Source organism: Homarus americanus, unplaced genomic scaffold (assembly GCF_018991925.1).
Source record: "Homarus americanus isolate GMGI-L3 unplaced genomic scaffold, GMGI_Hamer_2.0 scaffold30535, whole genome shotgun sequence".
NCBI classification, from domain to species: Eukaryota; Metazoa; Arthropoda; class Malacostraca; order Decapoda; family Nephropidae; genus Homarus; species Homarus americanus.
Genome location: NW_024732440.1, coordinates 12,362,062 through 12,385,361, shown reverse-complemented (window position 1 = coordinate 12,385,361; position 23,300 = coordinate 12,362,062). Strand labels below are relative to the sequence as shown.

Here is a 23,300-nt window from a genome sequence, read left to right as displayed (position 1 = left end):
TAACTCGTCTCTCTCTCTCTACTCTCACCACTAACTCGTCTCTCTCTCTCTCTCACCACTAACTCGTCTCTCTCTCTCTCTCTCTCTCACCCTAACTCGTCTCTCTCTCTCTACTCTCTCACCACTAACTCGTCTCTCTCTCTACTCTCTCACCTATCGTCTCTCTCTCTCTCTCCTCTCACCACTAACTCGTCTCTCTCTCTCTCTCTCTCTCACCCACTAACTCGTCTCTCTCTCTCTCTCTCCACCTAACTCGTCTCTCTCTCTCTCTACTCTCTCACCACTAACTCGTCTCTCTCTCTCTCTACTCTCTCACCACCTAACTCGTCTCTCTCTCTCTGCTCTCTCACCACCTAACTCGTCTCTCTCTCTCTCTCTCACCACTAACTCGTCTCTCTCTCTCTACTCTCTCACCACTAACTCGTCTCTCTCTCTACTCTCACCCACTACTCGTCTCTCTCTCTACTCTCTCACCACTAACTCGTCTCTCTCTCTACTCTCTCACCACTAACTTCGTCTCTCTCTCTACTCTCTCACCACTAACTCTCACCTTCTCTTTACTCTCTCTCCTCTCTCTACTCTCTCACCACTAACTCGTCTCTCTCTCTCTCTACTCTCTCACCACTAACTCGTCTCTCTCTCTACTCTCTCACCACTAACCGTCCCTTTCTCTACTCTCTCTCTCTCCTCTCCTCACCACTAACTCGTCTCTCTCTCTCTCTCTCTCTCACCACTAACTCGTCTCTCTCTACTCTCTCACCCACTACTCGTCTCTCTCTCTCTCTCTCTCTCCACCACCTAACTCGTCTCTCTCTCTCTCTACTCTCTCACCACTAACTCGTCTCTCTCTCTCTCTCTCTACTCTCTCACCCACTAACTCGTCTCTCTCTCTACTCTCTCACCACTAACTCGTCTCTCTCTCTCTCTACTCTCTCCCTAACTCGTCTCTCTCTCTCTCTCTCACCACTAACTGTCTCTCTCTCTACTCTCTCACCCACCTAACTCTCTCCTCTACTCTCTCACCACTAACTCTCACCTTCTCTTTACTCTCTCTCTCTCTCTCTCTCCACCACTAACTCGTCTCTCTCTCTCTCTCTCTCTCCACCACTATCTTCTCTCTCTCTCCTCTCTCACCACTCTCATCCTCTCTCTCCTCTCTCACCTCTCGTCTCTCTCTCTCTCACCTCTCACCCACTAACTCGTCTCTCTCTCTCTCTCTCTACTCTCTCACCACTAACTCGTCTCTCTCCTCTCTCCACTACTCGTCTCTCTCTCTCTCTACTCTCTCACCCACTAACTCGTCTCTCTCTCTCTCTCTCTCTCACCACTAACTCGTCTCTCCTCTCTCACCCACTAACTCGTCTCTCTCTACTCTCTCACCACTAACTCTCACCTTCTCTTTCTCTCTCTCCTCTCTACTCTCTCCACCACTAACTCGCCTCTCTCTCTCTCTACTCTCTCACCACTAACTCGTCTCTCTCTCTCTCTCTCTCTCACCACTAACTCGTCTCTCTCTCTACTCTCTCACCACTAACTCGTCCTTTCTCTCTCTCTCTCTCCACTCTCTCTCCTAACCTCTCTCTCTCTCTACTCTCACCACTATCTCTCTCTCTACTCTCTCACCACCTAACTCGTCTCTCTCTCTCTCTCTACTCTCTCACCACTAACTCGTCTCTCTCTCTCTACTCTCTCACCACTAACTCGTCTCTCTCTCTCTACTCTCTCTCTCTCTCTCTACTCTCACCACTAACTCGTCTCTCTCTCTCTCTACTCTCTCACCCACTAACTCGTCTCTCTCTCTACTCTCTCTACCCACTAACTCGTCTCTCTCTCCTCTCTCTCTCACTAACTCGTCTCTCTCTCTACTCTCTCACCACTAACTCTCACCTTCTCTTTACTCTCTCTCTCTCTCTCTCACCACTAACTCGTCTCTCTCTCTCTCTCTCTCACCACTCTCTCTCTCTATCTACTCTCTCACCACTAACTCTCCCTCTCTCTCTCTCTCTCTCTACTCTCTCACCCACTAACTCGTCTCTCTCTCTCTACTCTCTCACCCACTAACTCGTCTCTCTCTCTCTCACTATGTCTCTCTCTCTACTCTCTCCCCACTAACATCTCTCTCCCCTCTCTACTCTACTCTCACCTTCTCTCTCTCTCTCTCTCTCTCTCACCCACTAACTCGTCTCTCTCTCTCTCTCTCCACCACTAACTCGTCTCTCTCTCTCTACTCTCTCACCACCTAACTCGTCTCTCTCTCTACTCTCTCACCCACTAACTCGTCTCTCTCTCTCTCTCTCTCACCACTAACTCGTCTCTTCTCTCTACTCTCTCACCACTAACTCGTCTCTCTCTCTCTCTCTACTCTCTCACCACTAACTCGTTCTCTCTTACTCTCACCACTAACCTCTCTCTCTCTACTCTCACCACTAACTTCTCCCTCTCTCTCTCTACTCTCTCCACCACTAACCTGTCTCCTCTCCCTCTCTACTCTCTCACCACTAACCCGTCCCTCTCTCTCTCTCTCTCTCTCTCTACTCTCTCCCTACTAACTCTCTCTCTCTCTCTCTCTCTCACCACTACTAACTCTGTCTCTCTCTACTCTCTCTCACCACTAACTCTCCTCTCTCTCTCTCTCTCTACTCTCTCACCACTAACCTCTCTCTCTCTCTACTCTCTCACCACTAACTCGTCTCTCTCTCTCTCACCACTCCTGTCCCTCTCTCTCTCTCTTCTCACCACTAACTCTCCTCTCTCTCTACTCTCTCACCACCTCTCCTCTCTCTTCTTCACCACTAACCCGTCCTCTCTCTCTCTCTACTCTCTCTCACCACTAACTCTCTCCCTCTCTCTATCTCTCACCACTAACTTCCTCTCTCTCTCTACTTCACCACTAACCTGTCCTCTCTCTCTCTCTCTACTCTCTCACCACTAACTCTGTCTCTCTCTCTCTCTCTCTCACCACTAACCTGTCCCTCTCTCTCTCTCTACTCTCTCACCCACTAACTCGTCTCTCTCTCTCTACTTCCTCACCACTAACCCGCCCCCTCTCTCTCTCTCTCTCTACCCTCTCACCACTAACTCGTCTCTCTACTCTCTCACCACTAACTCGTCTCCTCTCTCACTCTCACCACTAACTCTCACCTTTCTCTACTCTCTACCTCACCACTAACTCTGTCTCTACTCTCTCACCACTAACCCGTCCCCTCTCTCTCTCTCTCTACCCTCTCACCACTAACTCTCTCTCTCTCTCTCTCTCACACTAACCTCTCTCTCTCTCTCTCTCTCACCACTAACCTGTCTCTCTCTCTCTCTACTCTCTCACCACTAACTCGTCTCTCTCTCTCTACTCCTCAACTAACTCTCACCTTCTCTACTCTCTCTCTCTCTACTCTCTCACCTAACTTCTCTTACTCTCTCACCACTAACTCGTCTCTCTCTCTCTCTACTCTCACCACTAACCCGTCCCTCTCTCTCTCTCTACTCTCTCACCACTAACTCGTCTCTCTCTCTCTCTACTCTCTCTCACCACTAACCTGTCCCTTCTCTCTCTCTACTCTCACCACTAACTCTGTCTCTCTCTCTCACCACTAACCGTCCCCTCTCTCTCTACTCTCACCACAACCTCTCTCTCTCTCTCTCACCACTCTTCCTCTCTCTCTCTCTCTCTCTCTCTCTACTCTCTCACACTAACCTCTCTCTCTCTACTCTCTCACCACTAACTGTCTCTCTATCTACCTACTCTCTCCTCTACTCTCCTCACCACTAACCCTCACCTTTCCTTCTCTCTCTCTCTACTCCTACTTCTACCCACTACTCTCCTCTCTCTACTCTCTCACCACTAACTCGTCTCTCTTTTACTCTCACCACTAACCTCCTCCTCTCTACCTCTACCACTAACTCGCTCTCCTCTCTCTCACCACTAACCGCCCTCCCTCTCTCTCTCTCTCTCTCTACTCTCTCACCACTAACTCGTCTCTCTCTCTCTCTCTACTCTCTCACCACTAACTCTGTCTCTCTCTCTCTACCTCTCACCACTAACTCTGTCTCTCTCTCTCTCTCTCTACTCTCTCACACAACTAACTCCGTCCTCCTCCTCTCTCACCACTAACTCTTCTCTCTCACTCTCACTAACTCTGTCTCTCTCTCTCTCTTCCTCCTCTTCTACTCTCACCACTAACTCGTCTCTCTCTCTCTCCCTCTCCCACTAACCCTCCTTCTCTCTCCTCTCCCACTAACTTCCTCTCTCTCTCTCTCACCACTAACTCGTCTCTCTCTCTCTACTCTCTCACCACTAATCCCTCTCTCTCTCTCTCTCTCCTCTCTCACCACTAACTCTTCTCTCTCTCTCTCTCTCACCACTAACTCCTCTCTCTACTTCCCACCACTAACCCGTCCCTCTCTCTCTCTCTCTCACCACTAACTTGTCCTCTCTCTCTACTCTCTCACCACTAACCCTCCTCTCTCTCTCTCTCTCTCACCACTAACTCTTCTCCTCTCTCTTCTACTCTTCACCACTAACTCGTCTCTCTCTCTCTCTACTCTCTCACCACTAACCCGTCCCTCTCTCTCTCTCTCTCTACCTCTCACCACTAACTCGTCTCTCTCTCTCTCTCTACTCTCTCACCACTAACTCGTCTCTCTCTCTCTCTACTCTCTCACCACTAACTCGTCTCTCTATCTCTCTACTCTCTCACCACTAACTCGTCTCTCTCTCTCTCTACTCTCTCACCACTAACTCGTCTCTCTATCTCTCTACTCTCTCACCACTAACTCGTCTCTCTCTCTCTCTACCCTCTCACCACTAACCCTCACCTCCTCTCCTCAGGTCTATGCGTTACCTCACCATCGGCATATCGTCAGTGTGGAGGAAAGACGACTACCTCACGAGGACCATCGACTCTATCCTCAAGGAGACGACCGAACAGGAGCGGGCTGACGTGCTGATCTTCCTCCTCCTGGCTGACGCTGACTCCAATCTTAGGTAATAGTTGCTGCTGACGGCTGATGCGTACTACCAATCTCAGGTAACAGTTGCTGCTGACGGCTGACAGACTACCAATCTCAGGAACAGTTGCTGCTGACGGCTGACAGACTACCAATCTCAGCAACAGTTGCTGCTGACGGCTGACAGACTACCAATCTCAGCAACAGTTGCTGCTGACGGCTGACAGACTATCAATCTCAGGAACAGTTGCTGCTGATGTCCTCCTCATGTTTTGGTTGCTGACGTCTTAGTGCTTTGGCTCACCCTAACCCATTACACCTAACCTAACCTAACCTAACCTAACCTAACCTTGTTTGGACGAGACAGAGCAAGCGACGGTGTATCTCAAGTAGTGATTTTGTTTACAGAGAGGAGGTTTAGAGCCCCCCTCAATCTCCACCCTTCCCTTCCCTCCGCTCCTCCCCCCCCCCCCCCGCGGTATATGATTAATATTCTACCTCCCTGTTGTCTTATTTTCCGGGTCATTGAAGTTAAGAGAAGAATTGAGGGTAAAAAGAAACTTAAAACGATTATCCTTCTGACCCGTTTTTTCTTTTATCTTCTTCACCACGTCTCTGTTACGCACTGTTGGCAAGTACTGGGCGTGCACCGGCTCCTGAATGTACCTGAGCCTGCTCCAGTGTTGGTCAAGTCTGGTCTTGAAAAAGCTCACACTCGATGCCGTCACAACACTCTCTGGTAGATTGTTCCAAGAGTTCACAACCCTCACTCCGAAAAAGTTTGCCCTCACAGTTTTCTGGACATGCGGCTTCTTCAATCTTGAGCTGTGACCCCTTGTGGGGCGAGCATCCGCCAGCTCCAAGTAAGGACACTCGACTGAGTAGTGCCCCTTGGGATGCTTATATTCCTCAATTAGTATAAGCTAGGCAAGTTCAGACGCTCCAATCTCACAGGGTAGTTGAGGTGCCGGAGTGCAGGCACCAGTCTGGTGGCCCTCCTTTGAACATTTTCAACCAACTGACAGTCCCTCGCATATCTCGGGGACCAGACGGGGTGACAGTACTCCAGATGGGGAAACACTTCACTCTTGAAGATCGTTACGAGGGACGGACCCTTCGTCTAGATATCTGAACGACCTTCTTATAAGACCAAATAATTTAGTTGCTTGATTTACCTTCTTCTCGCAATAGCCCGAGAACTTCAGCTCATTGTCAACATACACACCTAGGTCCTTCTCACATTCTGTCTCAACTAGTGCAGTTTCTTCATCCCGTTGGGACATATAATATGCCTCCTTACCGTTGGTACGCCCCAGGTGCATCCTCTTATACTTCGTGACATTGAATCTCAGCAGCCATTTCTTCGACCATTCCTGGAGCCCACCAGAGGTCCTTCTGCAGCTCTTCACAGTCCGCTTGGTTCTTGATTTCCCGCAATAACTTGGCGTCATCGGCAAACATTTGTATGGAGGAGTGTACAACGTCAGGCATGTTATTTATGAAACAAACAAACAGCGGGCCCAATACACTGCCCTGTGGTACCCCACTTGTGACAGGTAGTAGGCAGCTACCGAACAGGGAGCTACTACCGCCTGGGAGGCTATTGGAAGCATGATGTGTTGTCTAATGATAGACCCTTCTGCCATATGGCATCACAAAAATTGTGACCAAGTCCCAGGCTGCTAATCTGACTTTCTGCCTCATTTACACTCAATTGTAGGGTCTCAATTGTTTCTCTTTCTATTGACAACACATATATTGTTTCTCACTTTTGATCTTTTTTTTTTCATTTTTGTATTTCTTTATGGTTCTTTAGTATTAGGATTATTATTACAGTGTTATTATTATTATTATCATTATTATTTTATTATTTTATTTTCGATTTTTTACTTCTGATTATAAAATTTATTTACTATGAATTATTATTATTATTATCATTATTACACACACACGCACACACACACACACACACACACACACACACACACACACACACACACACACACACACGCACACACACACACACACACACACACGAGCTCACACACAGAGCATATGTTTTTTATCGTGAATTACATATGTTGGTATTGCGTACATGAATACAGAAGATGACAGACAGACAGATAGATCGATATAGATAGATTTATAGACAAACAAGGGTCAAATAAGTCTTCTCGACCGTGAGTAAGACAACAAAGCCGACCCAATCATACTTCCATCAAGGTCCCCAGTGATTGGAAAATGGCTTATGTGAGTCTTATCTTCAAGAAGAGCGATCGTCACTCCACGAACAACTATAGACCGGTGAGCCTGACCAACATAATATGTAAAGTACTTGAGAGTATTATCAGAGATGCCGCGATGAAACATCTACTATGAAACAACCTTTGCTCAAGGTAATGGATATCTGGACCCATATTCTGGAAATGGGTGGTGATATCGACAATATATACCTAGATTTTGCCAAGGCTTTCGACAGTGTACCCCACGAAAGGCTGAAAATCAAACTGGAAGGGTACGGAATTCGGGGAAATGACCTAGCGTGGATAGAAGACTTTCTACATGACCGCAAGCAGTGTGTGGTGATTAATGGCACGAAATCATCATCTGTACTTTTTTTTTTTACGGGGATTAGCTCACACGGGCACAGGTCACTGACCTACATCGGGGCCTGGGGGGCGAAAATGTAATAACAACAATAATAATAATAATAATAATAATAATAATAATAATAATAATAATAATAATAATAATAATAATAATAATAATAATAATAATAATAATAATAATAATAATAATAATTAACGGTTTATTAAGATAACACGGCAGCCCGAAGGCTGAAAATATACAATGAACAGAGGTGATAAGTTACATATGGTGGAAGCGGGGAGTGGGTCACTTGATTGACGAAAGCTTTCAATACAAAAATATAAGAAACAAAGAGTCAACATATAGAGTAACTATAGATCTGGCAATGTTTGAGCTGGACTTGTAAACATTCGTGTGACCTGATGTTGGCGCCCACTGTCTGGATGACCGTTGCGTTATACCTGGTTGCTAATCCGCTACCTCACTACAGCTGAAGATCCACCACGTGATCCGGGAAGGTCCTTCAGCTCACACGTGGCGTTGGAGATGGTTCTTGTTCCTCATGTGATGTAGTTAGAAATTCAAAATTCCTCACCTGGGTGGAGTAGGGAGCCCTCATTTCTCTTCTGATGTAGTTAGGAGTCTTTCTTGGCTTTTCATCCAGTGGTGGCGAGTGTACAACGGACTGGGTGTGTCAGGTCAACATTGACTGCTAATCACGATTGTCGCTATAACATTTGTTTCTTTGTTTCGAATTGAAATTGTCACTTTGTATGTCAGTTGTGGGTTGATCGTCAATCTTTGCACTGTACTGTTGGTGGGAGAATGTTGATAAATCCAGATGGGGAGGAAGCTGTCTCCATGGTCAAGAGACCACGGCCACGTCAGCGGGCAGCGCCGACGTCTTCACCCGATAAAGGCTGAAGACAGAGTGTGATATTATTGACCAGTGATGATATTCCAATGTGTGTGTGTGTGTGTGTGTGTGTGTGTGTGTGTGTGTGTGTGTGTGTGTGTGTGTGTGTGTGTGTGTGTGTGTATACCTCGACAATTCCTCTAAAACTACAAAGGATTTTTAGGGTGAGAGAAGGTCATGGTGTGAAGTATAGTTTAGCGTGGTTAGTCCTTTCAATTGTTTCGTTTTCTTTAATGCCAAGACAATCGAAGGCGAGAACTGAGAGCGGTAACTTAATCATTTTGTGTCTCTAATTTGGCGCACCACCAACCAGTCTCTTCCGAAAAACACTACTGTCTTGCTTTACGAATAAAGTTGATTTATTATTTAATCCTACCATAATGGATTAGAAAATACAGAGACCAAATTACATTCACTAGGCTTCTTGATATATTGAAGTAAATAATAATAATAATAATAATAAAAATAATAATAATAATAATAATAATAATAATAATAATAATAATAATAATAATAATAATAATAATAATAATAATAATAATAATAATAATAATAATAATAATAATAATAATAATTCAGAGGAAAAAATAAAAAAAAGTGATTGGTTCTCGTGGTTAAAAGTCACTTGTATTGATTGGTAGTTAGATGAGTGACCACAGAGGAGGTGTTCAGTGTTCACGTGTGTACTGCAAAAGTTCATGACGCACACCTAACCAACACCTGTCTCGGTTAGTTACGACAATGATTGCATGCAACTGGCTGACCAAACCGTCATAGTGAAAGTCATGGGTTAAGTTATATGGTGTCTGTTTGGTCTTTTATTATGGCTGAACTCTTTCTTTCTCTCTTTCTCGCTCTCTTTCTCTCTCTATTCCCCCTTTCTCTTCTCTCTCTCTCTCTGTCTCTCTCTCTCTCACACTACTGACACTCTGCAGGACCCAGCGAGCCCTGGACCTGGGTGTGAGGTACAACAGGGAGATACAGTCTGGCCTCCTGCGAGTACTGCAGCCCCCCGCCGTCCTCTACCCCAGCATAGACTTCACCGCCATCAGGAGAACCTACAATGACTCCGTCGCCAGGGTGCAGTGGAGGACCAAACAGGTGTGTGTGTGTGTGTGTGTGTGTGTGGCCCTAAAACAGAGTGGCCTTCAATCATCATAACTACGACCACACATATTCCCCTGTCGTACTTGTTATCATCACTATGTACTTCAGCAACACACTCCTGCCGACACACTCCAGACAACACACTCCTGCCGACACACTCCTGCCGACACACTCCAGACAACACACTCCTGCCGACACACTCCTGCCGACACACTCCAGACAACACACTCCGACTTACCTCCAGACAACACAATGACCGACACCTAGACAACTCCTGCAACACCTCCTGCTACACACTCCTGCCGACACCCCGCCAGACAACACCTCCTGCCACTTACCTCCCACCAACACACTCCTGCCGACACACTCCTGCCGACACACTCCAGACAACACCACCTGCCGACACACTCCTGCTGACACACTCCAGACAACACATTCAGCCGACACACCCAGACAACACACCCAGACAACACACTGCCGACACACTCCAGACAACACATTCCTCCATGACAGACAACACAACTCCTGCCGACACATTCCCAGACAACACACTGACAACACACCCTGCTGACACACTCCAGACAACACCTCCTGCCGACACACTCCAGACAACACATTCTCAACACACTCCTGCTGACACCTCCAGACAACACAGACACACTCGACAACACATTCCTGCCGACATACACTCCAGACAACACACTCCTGCCGACATTCCTGACAACACACTCCTGCTGACACACTCCAGACAACACACTCACACACTCCAGTACCTCTGACACACCCAGACACACTCCAGACAACACATTCCACACACTCCAGACAACACACTCCTGCCGACACACACTCCAGACAACACACTCCTGCCACACACTCCAGACACACACTCCTGCCGACACACTCCTGCCGACATATTCCTGACACACCTCCTGCTGACACACTCCAGACGACACATTCCTGCCGACACACCCAGACACATTCCTGAGACTCCAGACTCCTGCCGACACACTCCTGACACACCTCCCTGACACATTCCTGCCTACACATTCCTGACCACCTCCACCAACCACCTCCTGCCAGCACACTCCTGACAACACTCCTACCGACACATTCCTGCCTACACACATGACCTACCACATCCACACACTCCTGACAACACACTCCTGCCAGCACACTCAGACAACACACTCCTGCCACACACTCCAGACAACACCTCCTGCCGACACCTAGACAACACACTTCCTGCCACACACTCAGACAACACACTCCTGCCCACACATTCCACACTCCAGACAACACACACCTGCCAGACACACTCCTGACAGACACTCCTGCCGACCACTGCCGACAACACACTCCTGACAAGCACACACTCCTGCCGACACACTCCAGACAACACATTCCTGCCGCACACCTGACAACACAACACTCCTGCCAACCTCAAGCCGAAGAACCACACACTCCTGCCGACACTACACACCCAGACAACACACTGCCTGACAACACACCCTGACACACTGCAAACAACACACTCCTGCCGACACACTCCTACCGAACACACATTCCTGACCAACACACCTCCCACCCACATTCCTGCCACACTTCCTGACACAGCTGACACACTCCAGACAACACCTCCTACCGACACACCTACACATTCCCTTACCGACACATCCTGCCTCACACACTCCAGACAACACACTCCTGCCCGACACACTCCAACAACAACACACACTCTCCTGCCGACACCTCCAGACAACACATTCCTGCCGACACACTCCAGACAACACACTCCTGCCGACACACTCCAGACAACACACACACCTGCCGACACACTCCAGACAACACACTCCTGCCACACCTCAAGACAACATTCGTGCCTACACATTCCTGACAACACACACCCTCCTCCCAGACAACACACCCTGCACACAGCACACTCCTGACAACACACTCCTGCCAGCACACCAGACAAGCACACACACTCCCTGCCGACACACTCCATACAACACACCCTGCTGCCAGCACACTCCAGACAACACACTCCTACCGACACATTCCTGACAACACTCCTACCGACACATTCCTGACAACACACTCCCTGCTGACACTCCCAGACAACACCTCCTACCGACACACACACATCCAGACAACACACTCCTGCCAGCACCTCCAGACAACACACTCGTGCCACACATCCAGACAACAACTCCTGCCAGACACCTCCAGACAACACATTGCCACACACCAGCACACACTCCAGACAACACACTCCTGCCACACAGACCAGCACATTCCTGACAACACACTCCTACCGACACATTCCTGCCTACACATTCCTGACCATACCTCCTGACAACACATTCCTGCCAGCACACCCAGACAAACACACTCCAGACAACACACTCCTACCGACACATTCCTGCCTACACATTCCTGCCTACACATTCCTGACAACACACTCCTGCCAGCACATTCCAGACAACACACTCCTGCCAGCACACTCCAGACAACACACTCCTACCGACACATTCCTGCCTACACATTCCTGCGGACAAACTCCTGCCAGCACACTCCAAACAACACACTCCACTCAATACACTCATCTACAGTAATCGAACCTAACCTAACCTAACCTAACCTAAGGTAACGCAATGTAAACTAACCTCACCTAACGTAATGAAGCTAACCTATTCTCACCTATCTAACTTAATCAAACCTAACCTATTTTAACCTAGCCAAACCTAACCTATTTTAACCTAGCCAAACCTAACCTATTTTAACCTAGCCAAACCTAACCTATTTTAACCTAGCCAAACCTAACCTATTTTAACCTAGCCAAACCTAACCTATTTTAGCCTAGCCAAACCTAACCTAACCTAATATCAAGTTGCTATATACTATTTAAACTGTGGAGAGAGAGAGAGAGAGAGAGAGAGAGAGAGAGAGAGAGAGAGAGAGAGAGAGAGAGCAACCTACCTCCTCCATCACTCTCACTACCTAACTCACCTAACCTAACCTAACCTAACCTAACCTCATCTTCCTCCCTTCTTCAGGTGTTGGATTTCGCATTCCTGTTCTGGTATGTATGGACGCATCACCCCTCAACCTACTACTTGGTGCTCGAGGACGATGTACTCAGCGCCAAACACTTCGTCACGGCTATCAAGGATTTCGTCACGCTACACAAAGGTCACCACTGGATCTCTTTACAGGTGAAGATTTGGTTTTAGTCTATTTTTTAAGGCTATTTTTTTCTGGTCACCTGAAGATTCGTTGTCCTCTTCTCTTTAACTTATTTCACCTGAAGATTAAACACCCAAACATTAACACTAACCTAACCTAACCTAACCTAACCTAACCTAACCATTACCTACCGTCAACTAAATTAATATAATCACATCTAACACTAATTTAACCAATCTTAACATAATCTAATGCAACATTTAGTAGGTAGTAGGCAGCAACCAAACAGGGAGGTACTGCCGCCTGGGAAGATATTGGAAGCTTAATGTGTTGTCTAATGGTAGACCCTGCTGCTGCCATATGGCATCACGAAAATCGTGACCAAGTCCCAGGTTGCTGATCTGACTTTCTGCCTCATTTTCACACAATTGCAGGGTCTCAATTGTTTCTCTTTCTTTGACAACACAACATACATACTGTACATTATTTCTCACTCTTGATCATTTTTTCATTTTTGTATTTCCTTACTATTATTATTATTATTATTATTATTATTATTATTATTATTATTATTATTATTATTATTATTATTATTATTATTATTATTATTATTATTATTATTATTATTACATTTTCGCCCCCCAGGCCCAGATGGGCCTGTGGGTCAGTGACCTGTGCCCGGGTGCGCTAATCCCCATAAAAAGGAAAGAAAAAACATTTACCTAACTTAACATAATCTAACCTAACCTAACAAAGGGGTGTTGCCTATACTTCCAGGTAGAGACTCTGTTATTATATTCTCAGTTTGTTTGAGCCAGTTTGCTGCCCTCACTACCTCACCACACTACCACACTACCTCACTACACTTCACCATGATACACCACACCTCATAATAATAATAATAATACCACACTACCTCACCACACTTCGCCATGATACACCACAACTTTTTTTTTTTTTTCAACGTGGCCTCCCGCCTCCCCCAATAGCCACACCTTCGCCACCATTTTCATACCTTAAAATTAAATATCCTAATACATAAGTAGCTATCCTAGCTGCGTTGAGTTATTTGAGCCGCAGATCTATACGACATTCAGTGACTGTTGCCTCATAGTCAATATCTGCAACTGTTGTCGGCCTTAGGGCCGATGCTCTCCTTCCTCTGAGGCAGAGCAAAGCCGACCTAAGGAGAGAGAAGGACAGTCGACACTTCCACCAAATTGCCACCAAAGTACTTCAAATCCTAATCCCGGCCCTCCCACCCATCATAACATGCAATAGCCTTCTACCTTATCTACAGACGTCAAGTCAAGTCAAAACATCTCATCCAGCCTGTAACATAACTTCTGGGCTGCTGCTTATATTCGGAGATCACCTCCGCGAATCTGGCGTAGAAACATCTTGCACTTGGTCCCATCTCACCAGAGGTTGTGAACACTAGAGGAGTGAAGCTGCCTTGATCAACGTTCTGAATTATCTCCCCATATGCCTTTATCTTGTCGTTCTCTTTCCTCCTGTGTGTAGCATCGAGAGTTTGGTTACGGTGACATGCGGCCATGGGATCAAAAATCCTGATGTCGAAGAAGGCTCACTGTCCCCGCGTCCAGAATCCTCAAGCACTGACGTCAACACAGGCTTTGTTGGATGTGTTTAAAGTCCTATGTTGGATAATCTCACCTTCCAATGGAAGGGGGGTCGGTTCTACTCTGACATCACGACAGATTTCCTTCAACATTTTTACTGTGAGATCCCTTACGTCGTCATGCTTCATGCATATGAAGCCCCCTTTCTTGCACACCATGGCATGATCGACGTCATAGGAAAAGCCACACACGCATTGGGAGGGCAAACCTTCTACTGGCCTGCCGTACCTTAGAGCATTGGTATCTGTAAATTCTTGTTTATTGAGGCTGAAACCATTTGCCTTTATCGGTAACTTAGTTAACCAGTTCGAGGCGCCCACAGGCACCCACCTCCTGCGCTATAGCTACCTTTTTTTTAAATTCTCTGGTACTTGCAGCAATAGTTGCTGCAACTTATCACTTTGGCTGTGCTGTCGTTCTGTCGTAATGGACCTTCGAATCTTGTTTACTTCACTGGTATCCACCTCCCCTGTTGCGTTCTGAGCTATTATGTGATCCGTGAGGGCTGCCGTGAGTTTAACTGAGTTTTGATGTTCGGTGGCAGCGATCTCCTCTGGATTGGTCAACTCCATACCTCCCAGTCTCGGTGGTAGTGCAAGGAGTGATCTTTCTGCCTGGGTTAAGTGAGGGTGTTTTACTAATTTGGGAATTAAATTGACGCTGATAGCTTCTTCCAGAGGGTGGAGGAGGGGTCCGATATCAAGGATAGTGCGCATCAGGTAGTTCCAGCGATGCTTGACTGCCTGGGTGAATGCCGCAAAAGCCGCATGTGGCTCTGAGTTAGCGATCTCAGACAGAGCTTGGATTTCCCTAACCCACTCATTCACCTTTCCCGTTACGTACTCGGTCTTGAAGTCCGTCGTGCCGAATACTGCGCCTAGGTGTCTTCGGCCATCCTTCGTTATTTTGACCTCACTTCCACCGAACACCTACATTACCCGTTCATAATGTTCTAGCTTCACAATGAGGAAGGGCTTGCTGGCGTTTGGGTGGTACCCTATTTGTGGGCCTCGTGATGTTACCAGGTCCCACCACTTTTTGATGTCCTCCACTTTTCCTGCTCCTGTAAGGTCATCAGCGTACGCCACTTGCTTGACCTCAGTTGTTTCAAATTTTATTGTGTGTTGGAGCACGGATAGGCCTATTGCGTACATTGCCATTGCAACAGGGTCCTACTGCGTTGTTCCCTCAGTTGATGTTGTGCAGTGCGGCCTTGCAGTTAAGTATGTTGAATGCGTTTGAAGCGTCCACCAGGAGAATGGCCTCACAATCAAGCTGCTCAAATATCCTTCTCATGGAGTGAATGGCGGCTTCCCCTCCAGCCTGGTGGCCAGCACACACTTGCAGGTTCCCTGCTGCTGCCCTGACATCATCCTTTGCCACCTCCATTATGCATTTTCCGATGATCCGCCTCAGGACTTCCCCCACCCCTATAGGCCTACATCCTGGATTCTTATCCAAGGGAATAAGGCAGCAGGCCGTCAGAGCATGGAGGTGTTGGCAATACGAGGTTGCTAGCTTTCTTGCAAGGGCGGCGATTGTAGTGCAGAGATCACTTGCTACGGGGCCAATTTGTTACTACTACTACTACTACTACTATTTTTTTTTTTATTTTTTTTTTTTAAATATGGCCTCCAGCCTCCCCCAATAGCCACACCTTCGCCACCATTTAATTACCTTAATATTAAATATCCTAATACATATGTAGCTATCCTATCTGTGTTGAGTTAGTTGAGCCGCAGATCTATGCGGCATTCTGTGACTTTTTTTTTTTTTACGGGTATTAGCCCACCTGGGCACAGATCACTGACCCACATCGGGGCCTGTTGTCGGCTTTGAGGCCGATGCTCTCGTTTCCCTGAAGCAGAGCAAAGCAGACCTACTACTACTACTACTACTATACTACTACTACTACTACTACCACACTACCTCACCACACTACTCACCACACTTCACCACGACACACCACACCTCTTACCCCCTAACTGATGTAAAGTGAACGTATCTATCTAATTCAGTCTCCTTGTTATTTTTATTTAATTTTTCTAAACGTTATATTACCTTTGTCTTAACCCTTTGAGTCCTCGAGGATTAAAACAGTCCTCAAAGGGTTAAAACATAATCCTCAAAGGGTTAAAACATAGTCCTCAAAGGGTTAAACATCGTCCCCAAAGGGTTAAAACATAGTCCTCTGAGGGTTAAAACATCGTTCTCAAAGGGTTAAAACATAGTCCTCAAAGGGTTAAAACATAGTCCTCAAAGGGTTAAAACATAGTCCTCAGAGGATTAAAACATAGTCCTCAGAGGGTTAAAACATAGTCTTCCAGAGGGTTAAACATCGTTCTCAAAGGGTTAAAACATAGTCCACAAAGGGTTAACATAGTCCTCAAAGGGTTAAAACATAGTCCTCAGAGGGTTAAACATAGTCCTCAAAGGGTTAAACATCGTTCTCAAAGGGTTAAACATCGTCCTCAAAGGGTTAAAACATAGTCCTCAAAGGGTTAAAACATAGTCGTCCAGAGGGTTAAACATCGTTCTCAAAGGGTAAAACATAGTCCTCAAAGGGTTAAAACATAGTCCTCAGAGGGTTAAAACATAGTCGTCCAGAGGGTTAAACATCGTTCTCAAAGGGTAAAACATAGTCCTCAAAGGGTTAAAACATAGTCCTCAGAGGGTTAAAACATAGTCTTCCAGAGGTTAAACATCGTTCTCAAAGGGTTAAAACATAGTCCACAAAGGGTTAACATAGTCCTCAAAAGGGGTTAAAACATAGTCCTCAGAGGGTTAAACATCGTCCTCTGAGGGTTAAAACATCGTCCTCAAGCGGTTAAACATCGTCCCTAAAGGTTAAAACAGTCCTCAGAGGGTTAAAACATAGTCCTCAGAGGGTTAAACATCGTTCTCAAAGGGTTAAACATCGTCCTCAAAGGGTTAAAACATAGTCCTCAAAGGGTTAAACATCGTCCTCAAAGGGTTAAACATAGTCCTCAGAGGGTTAAAACATAGTCGTCCAGAGGGTTAAACATCGTTCTCAAAGGGTAAAACATAGTCCTCAGGGTTAAAACATAGTCCTCAGAGGGTTAAAACATCGTTCTCAAAGGGTTAAACATCGTTCCCAAAGGGTTAAAACATAGTCCTCAAAGGGTTAAAAACATCGTTCTCAAAGGGTTAAAACATAGTCCTCAAAGGGTTAAACATCGTCCCCAAAGGGTTAAAACATAGTCCTCTGAGGGTTAAAACATCGTTCTCAAAGGGTTAAAACATAGTCCTCAAAGGGTTAAAACATAGTCCTCAAAGGGTTAAAACATAGTCCTGAGGGTTAAACATAGTCCTCAAAGGGTTAAAACATCGTTCTCAAAGGGTTAAACATCGTCCTCAAAGGGTTAAAACATAGTCCTCAGAGGGTTAAAACATAGTCGTCAGAGGGTTAAACATCGTTCTCGGGTAAAACATAGTCCTCAAAGGGTTAAAACATGTCCTCAGAGGGTTAAAACATAGTCTTCAGAGGGTTAAACATCGTTCTCAAAGGGTTAAAACATAGTCCCAAAGGGTTAACATAGTCCTCAAAGGGTTAAAACATAGTCCTCAGAGGGTTAAACATCGTCCTCTGAGGGTTAAAACATCGTCCTCAAGGGTTAAACATCGTCCTCAAAGGGTTAAAACAGTCCTCAGAGGGTTAAAACATAGTCCTCAGAGGTTAAACATCGTCTCAAAGGGTTAAACATCGTCCTCAAAGGGTTAAAACATAGTCCTCAAGGTTAAACATCGTCCTCAAAGGGTTAAAACATAGTCCTCAAAGGGTTAAACATCGTTCTCAAAGGGTTAAACATCGTCCTCAAGAAACATACAGAGGTTAAAACATAGTCGTCAGAGGAAACATCGTCTCAAAGGTAAACATAGTCCTCAGGGTTAAAACATAGTCCTCAGAGGGTTAAAACATCGTTCTCAAAGGAGAAGGGTTAAAACATAGCCTGAGGGTAAAACATCGTTCTCAAAGGGTTAAACATCGTTCTCAAAGGTTAAAACATAGTCCTCAAAGGTTAAAACACGTTCTCAAGGGTTAAAACATCGTCTCGGTTAAAACATAGTCCTCAGAGGGTTAAACATCGTTCTCAAAGGTTAAAACATAGTCCCCAGAGGGTTAAACATCGTTCTCAAAGGGTTAAACATCGTTCTCAAAGGGTTAAAACATAGTCCTCAAAGGGTTAAACATCGTCCTCAAAGGGTTAAACATCGTCCTCAAAGGGTTAAAACATAGTCCTCAGAGGGTTACCTCAAGTCAATCAGCTAAGAGTGTTCTTACATCTTCAGTTACGAGAGATATTTATTCAGCGAACCTTTAAGAATCCAAGAGTCTAGGGGTTAGGTTGGGATGGATTGTGTTTGGTTAGGTTAGGTTAGGTTAGGTTAGGTTGGGATGGATTGTGTTTGGTTAGGTTAGGTTAGGTGGTTGTTAGGTTAGGTTGGGATGGATTGTGTTTGGTTAGGTTAGATTAGGTTAGGAGAGTCACTATACCATTACTGTTGTGTTTCAGCTGGCCGGGTTCTTGGGTATCGGTCAGTTAGTTCGGTGTAGTGACCTCGACCGTCTGGTGTCGTTCTTGTTGCTGTTTTACCGCGAGCATCCCGTCGACGTTCTAATCAACCAGTGGATCAACCTCATGGCCCCGGAGAAGCCCCCCAAAGACCGCCCCACCAGGAGGGTCCCCGGCCTCTTCCAGCACATTGGCGTCCACTCCACCCTGGCCAACAAGACCCAGTCACTCAAGGACAACACCTTCAGGTAAACCCACGCTCCCTTTAAGTAACACCCCCTCTTAAGTAAAGTAAACCCACCCTCCCTTTAAGTAACACCCCTCTTAAGTAAAGTAAACACACGCTCCCTTTAAGTAACACCCCTCTTAAGTAAAGTAAACCCACGCTCCCTTTAAGTAACACCCCTCTTAAGTAAAGTAAACACACGCTCCCTTTAAGTAACACCCCCTCTTAAGTAAAGTAAACACACTAACACAATCGTCGCCGCAGATCAATAACTTTACGTCCTATTTTCTAGCCTGGTGAAGCGTCGGTTCTCCCACGTCAACCCAACAGCCGACGTGGTGACGACGATCCGCCAGTACAAGGCCTACCTGGCGGAGCACGCGTACTCCTCCGCCCCGGGCATGTTCTGGGGTATACCTAAGCCAGGCGACACCTTCGACATCCTGTTCTCCGAGCCCCTCAAGATCTCCAGGGTGGTGGTGCTCACTGGGGCCGCCATTAACAAGAAGGTGAAGTAGAGTATGGAAGTGTTTTATAGTAACATGTTAAAGCATCAGGGTTCCCACACTGCTGAGATTTCGTTACTATTTTCGGGTCATCTGATTATTAGCCCTCAGCTTATTTCACCTTAAGATTAACCACCCCTGCGGTAGTGCGGTACCCTAACCTGTCGAGTGTGTGTGTGTGTGTGTGTGTGTGTGTGTGTGTGTGTGTGTGTGTATCAGAAGACTATATCAAGGATTTGTTTAACAAGAAATTGTACACAGTGAAAAATAATTTTGAATGAGAGTTGAACACAGGAAGGAGGTGCACGAGTCAGTGAGACATTATTTAAAGATGAATGAATTAACTGTAATTTTATCTACAATTAAGAGACGAACTAATTAAACCGTGTGTTACAGATTCGTGACCGCCTTCTGTACGGCAGCTTGGAGGTGTCCTCAACCTTCGTCAAGATGGAGACCCCCAAACGGGCCTTGTGTAAGAGTTTCTCATCTGTCGGGGAATTCAAGAATGGTGAGTTAGACGTCAGGAGCCTGAGGGAGACGCACCACAAAGGTATTCAGTGCCTCAGAATAGCCATCGGCATGAAGCAGAAATCCTGGGTAGCCATCACAGAGGTGGCAGTGTTTACTGAGGACGACCTGGAGGGAGGAGACGCCCACCACACCTCCTTGACCGCGACCACACTCCAGTTCACACAGGACAACACCGTTTAATAATGGTGAAGTCTTGACGCTAAGGAAGCATCAGTAGGTGGCAGTGACCTGCTCGGGGACGTGAGAATGTTTCTACTAGACACACTGATGGCTGCTGTACCACCTCCCGGGTCCACTGACTAAGACTGTGACCAACACAAACTTGTCTGGTTATTGACTGCAAGTTTCTAGAAGCAGTGAACCAAAAGAACAAAAAAACAGTATAATAGTTGTTCAGTATGAAGCCCTGACAGGACTCTGGCTGGGAGGGAGAGCACGAGTCACCTCTCTCAAGGTTCACGATAAAAGACTAAGTCTGATGAGTTATTATACAACAGCGAGAACAACGTTGGAGTAAAGGTTTAGCGAACAGTTGTTTTCTTCCGTGAGAGCTGGTGGTGGTGATAGTGGTGGTGATAGTGGTGGTGATAGTGGTGGTGGTTGCGGTTGTAGAAAGTATATTATATTTTATCCGTTATGAATGGCCGTTATCGATATTTTTATATTAAAAGTTTTAATGGTTTGTGTCGACTCGGAGAAGGTTGAGGACTTGTTGCAACAATAGTAAAACCATTTATGGTGCTGAAGACGTCCAATATAAATGTAACATCCATAAATTTTCGCTCAATGTATACATGAGTATGATAAGGTTCTTTAACACTCAACATGGTAGACGTTGTGGTTATGTTATAGAGACATTTTCGTAAGTATTTGTAATCTGATGTAAGTAGATCAATGTTTTATTTAGTCAACTTTTTAGTGGTAATAGTTATGTAATTATATCAATAGTGAAGATGGCTGGGGTGACGAGGACGAGTTATAGGAGATCCTCACAGCTTTACTCTGCTGGGACTCTTAAGAACAGGTGATATAGTCTACTTGGGTGACAAGAGGTGAAAGAAGACTAATGTTGAGGTGATCCATCCTGCTAACAGAGATAAAACCCATCTCTTGTTCTCTCCACGCCACAACTATAACTTGAGGCTGTGGCGTCATTTTCACCTGCCCAAGAGACTTTAAAAGTAATTACTGTAACAACAACCTATGGTCAGAGATGACTGCTGGTGTTGGTAGTCTCATAACCCAAAGATATTTATTCTTGTAAGATGTGCAGATGATCCTGGGGCAGTTAAGAACACCAGAGTTAATATAGTTATGTTAAAAGGACAATGAAAGGTTATAAGTAGTTAGTGTGTGACCAACTCGGCGCTGGTCATTATCGCCGCCATGGGACTGTTGTGACCAACACACAACTAACAGTGTACCTTGTCTTCACACCTCTTACTGTACTGCAGTGCAGGGAGGCCTGCTGGTGTACACACGTTACCACGATACTATTGTGCGCAAAGTACTGTACTATTATGTACCACTGTACTGCTGTACAGAGGGTACCACTGTGCTTTAAATATTATGGTATTTACTATTATCATGCTTTTGGTACTTGTGATGTACTTATATGGTACTCTTGTACTTCACTGTATCGAGAAATTTTGTACTTATTTAAGCTACGCTCTTTCTATACCATCGTGGTACTGTAACTAGCGCTCCCTGCAGCAGCTGGCGACCACCACCTGGTGTGGTAGACAACTAAGATAGTCTTCAATCCTTGTGTCAAAAAGACCAGAGAAAGAGTTCCACGGCTGTTGGTGAGCGCCAGGGTGGCTAGTAAGCTGAGACACAGTAACTCAATGTGTTGGTGAATGAACCTCTACAAGACAGCAGATGACCCACGAAGGAGGATTCTCATTTGGTGTTCCAACTCTTACTGAGAACGTCACATTAGTCCTACATGCCAAAGATGTATATAATATTGCACGTCAGTCATTAGGCATAAATATGTCTTCATAAATTCTCATAAATCATGCATTTGTAGTCAATGTTCCTTCCTGGCCAGTCCAAAGACAGGTTGTGAAGCCTTGACTCAATACAATACACTACTTCCAGTTGTAACTACTACTAGTAATAGTACTACAGTCTTGCATCGTTTGTTAAGTCTGAAATATCTAATAGAAAACATTAATGAACTAAAGAGTATTGTTAATTCTTAATACCAATCCTGTATATTGAACAACAATTTGAGATTTAAAAAAAAAGAGTTAAATTCTCCATCGTTTTGGACTGGATAAGAGGAACCTGACTACGTTAGTATTGTACTTAACTCTGTAATCACGTAGCCAACATAAGAGTACTCAACATCATGAAGGATTTTATTATTAACTTAGTGATAATTTTAGAAGGTATTGGTCGCCTCAGATTGAGTACTGTCGTGTTAGGGATCTTAGTGACTTATAGATAGATCTTTATAACAACGTCTGTCACCCTTAGTTTTAACCTCTAGTAATTTTATCTAGTTTATATACACACATATACAGTATATATACACTGTAAATGTATATATATACATATATAAACTGGTATTCCAATAATATAATGTTTTCATAACACTTAGGGAGAATATTACTAATATAAAGAAGTAAATCTTTCTTGTTATAAAAGGTCTTCTGTGGTCATTCTCTCTCTCTCTCTCTCTCTCTCTCTCTCTCTCTCTCTCTCTCTCTCTCTCTCTCTCTGTGTTACCAAATTATATAAACCCCACCTATATCCTCACCTAACCTAACCCAATTTAACTTAATCCCAATCCACTACTCCTCCAGTTACACCCTCCAGTTACACCCCACCAGTTACACCCCCACCAGCTCTCCCCACCAGTCACTTCCCTACCAGTCACTCCTCCACCACCAGTCACTCCCCACCAGTCACCTCCACCAGTCACCCCACCAATCACTCCCACCAGTCACTCCCCACCAGATACCTCCTCCACCAGTCACTCCCCCACCAGTCACTCCCCACTTGTGTCTCACCCCACCATTGTTAACATTCGTGCTTCCTCCAGTCTAACCAAACAGTCAGCCATATGCCCAGACTGTCATTGTTTCAGTGTCTTGATCCAGTCAC

At 45.6% G+C, this 23,300-nt stretch overlaps 1 protein-coding gene across 2 annotated transcripts in view; it reads left to right on the top strand.

Moving 5' to 3' along the window:
- Positions 1-23,300, top strand: part of LOC121868829 (alpha-1,3-mannosyl-glycoprotein 4-beta-N-acetylglucosaminyltransferase C-like) — a 46,527-nt gene that overhangs the window by 7,784 nt on the left and 15,443 nt on the right. The window contains exons 2-7 of one of the 2 annotated variants that reach the window (XR_006089463.1): positions 4,826-4,981; positions 9,385-9,550; positions 12,613-12,771; positions 18,921-19,168; positions 19,439-19,655; positions 20,049-20,785. Coding sequence is in view for 1 of the 2 variants with exons in the window: in XM_042369796.1 (XP_042225730.1) it covers positions 4,830-4,981; positions 9,385-9,550; positions 12,613-12,771; positions 18,921-19,168; positions 19,439-19,655; positions 20,049-20,366 (1,260 nt within the window). In the remaining variant the exon portion in view is untranslated. Of the gene's footprint in view, positions 1-4,825; positions 4,982-9,384; positions 9,551-12,612; positions 12,772-18,920; positions 19,169-19,438; positions 19,656-20,048; positions 22,880-23,300 lie in introns of those variants that run through there. The other variant, XM_042369796.1, reaches the window with a different exon arrangement.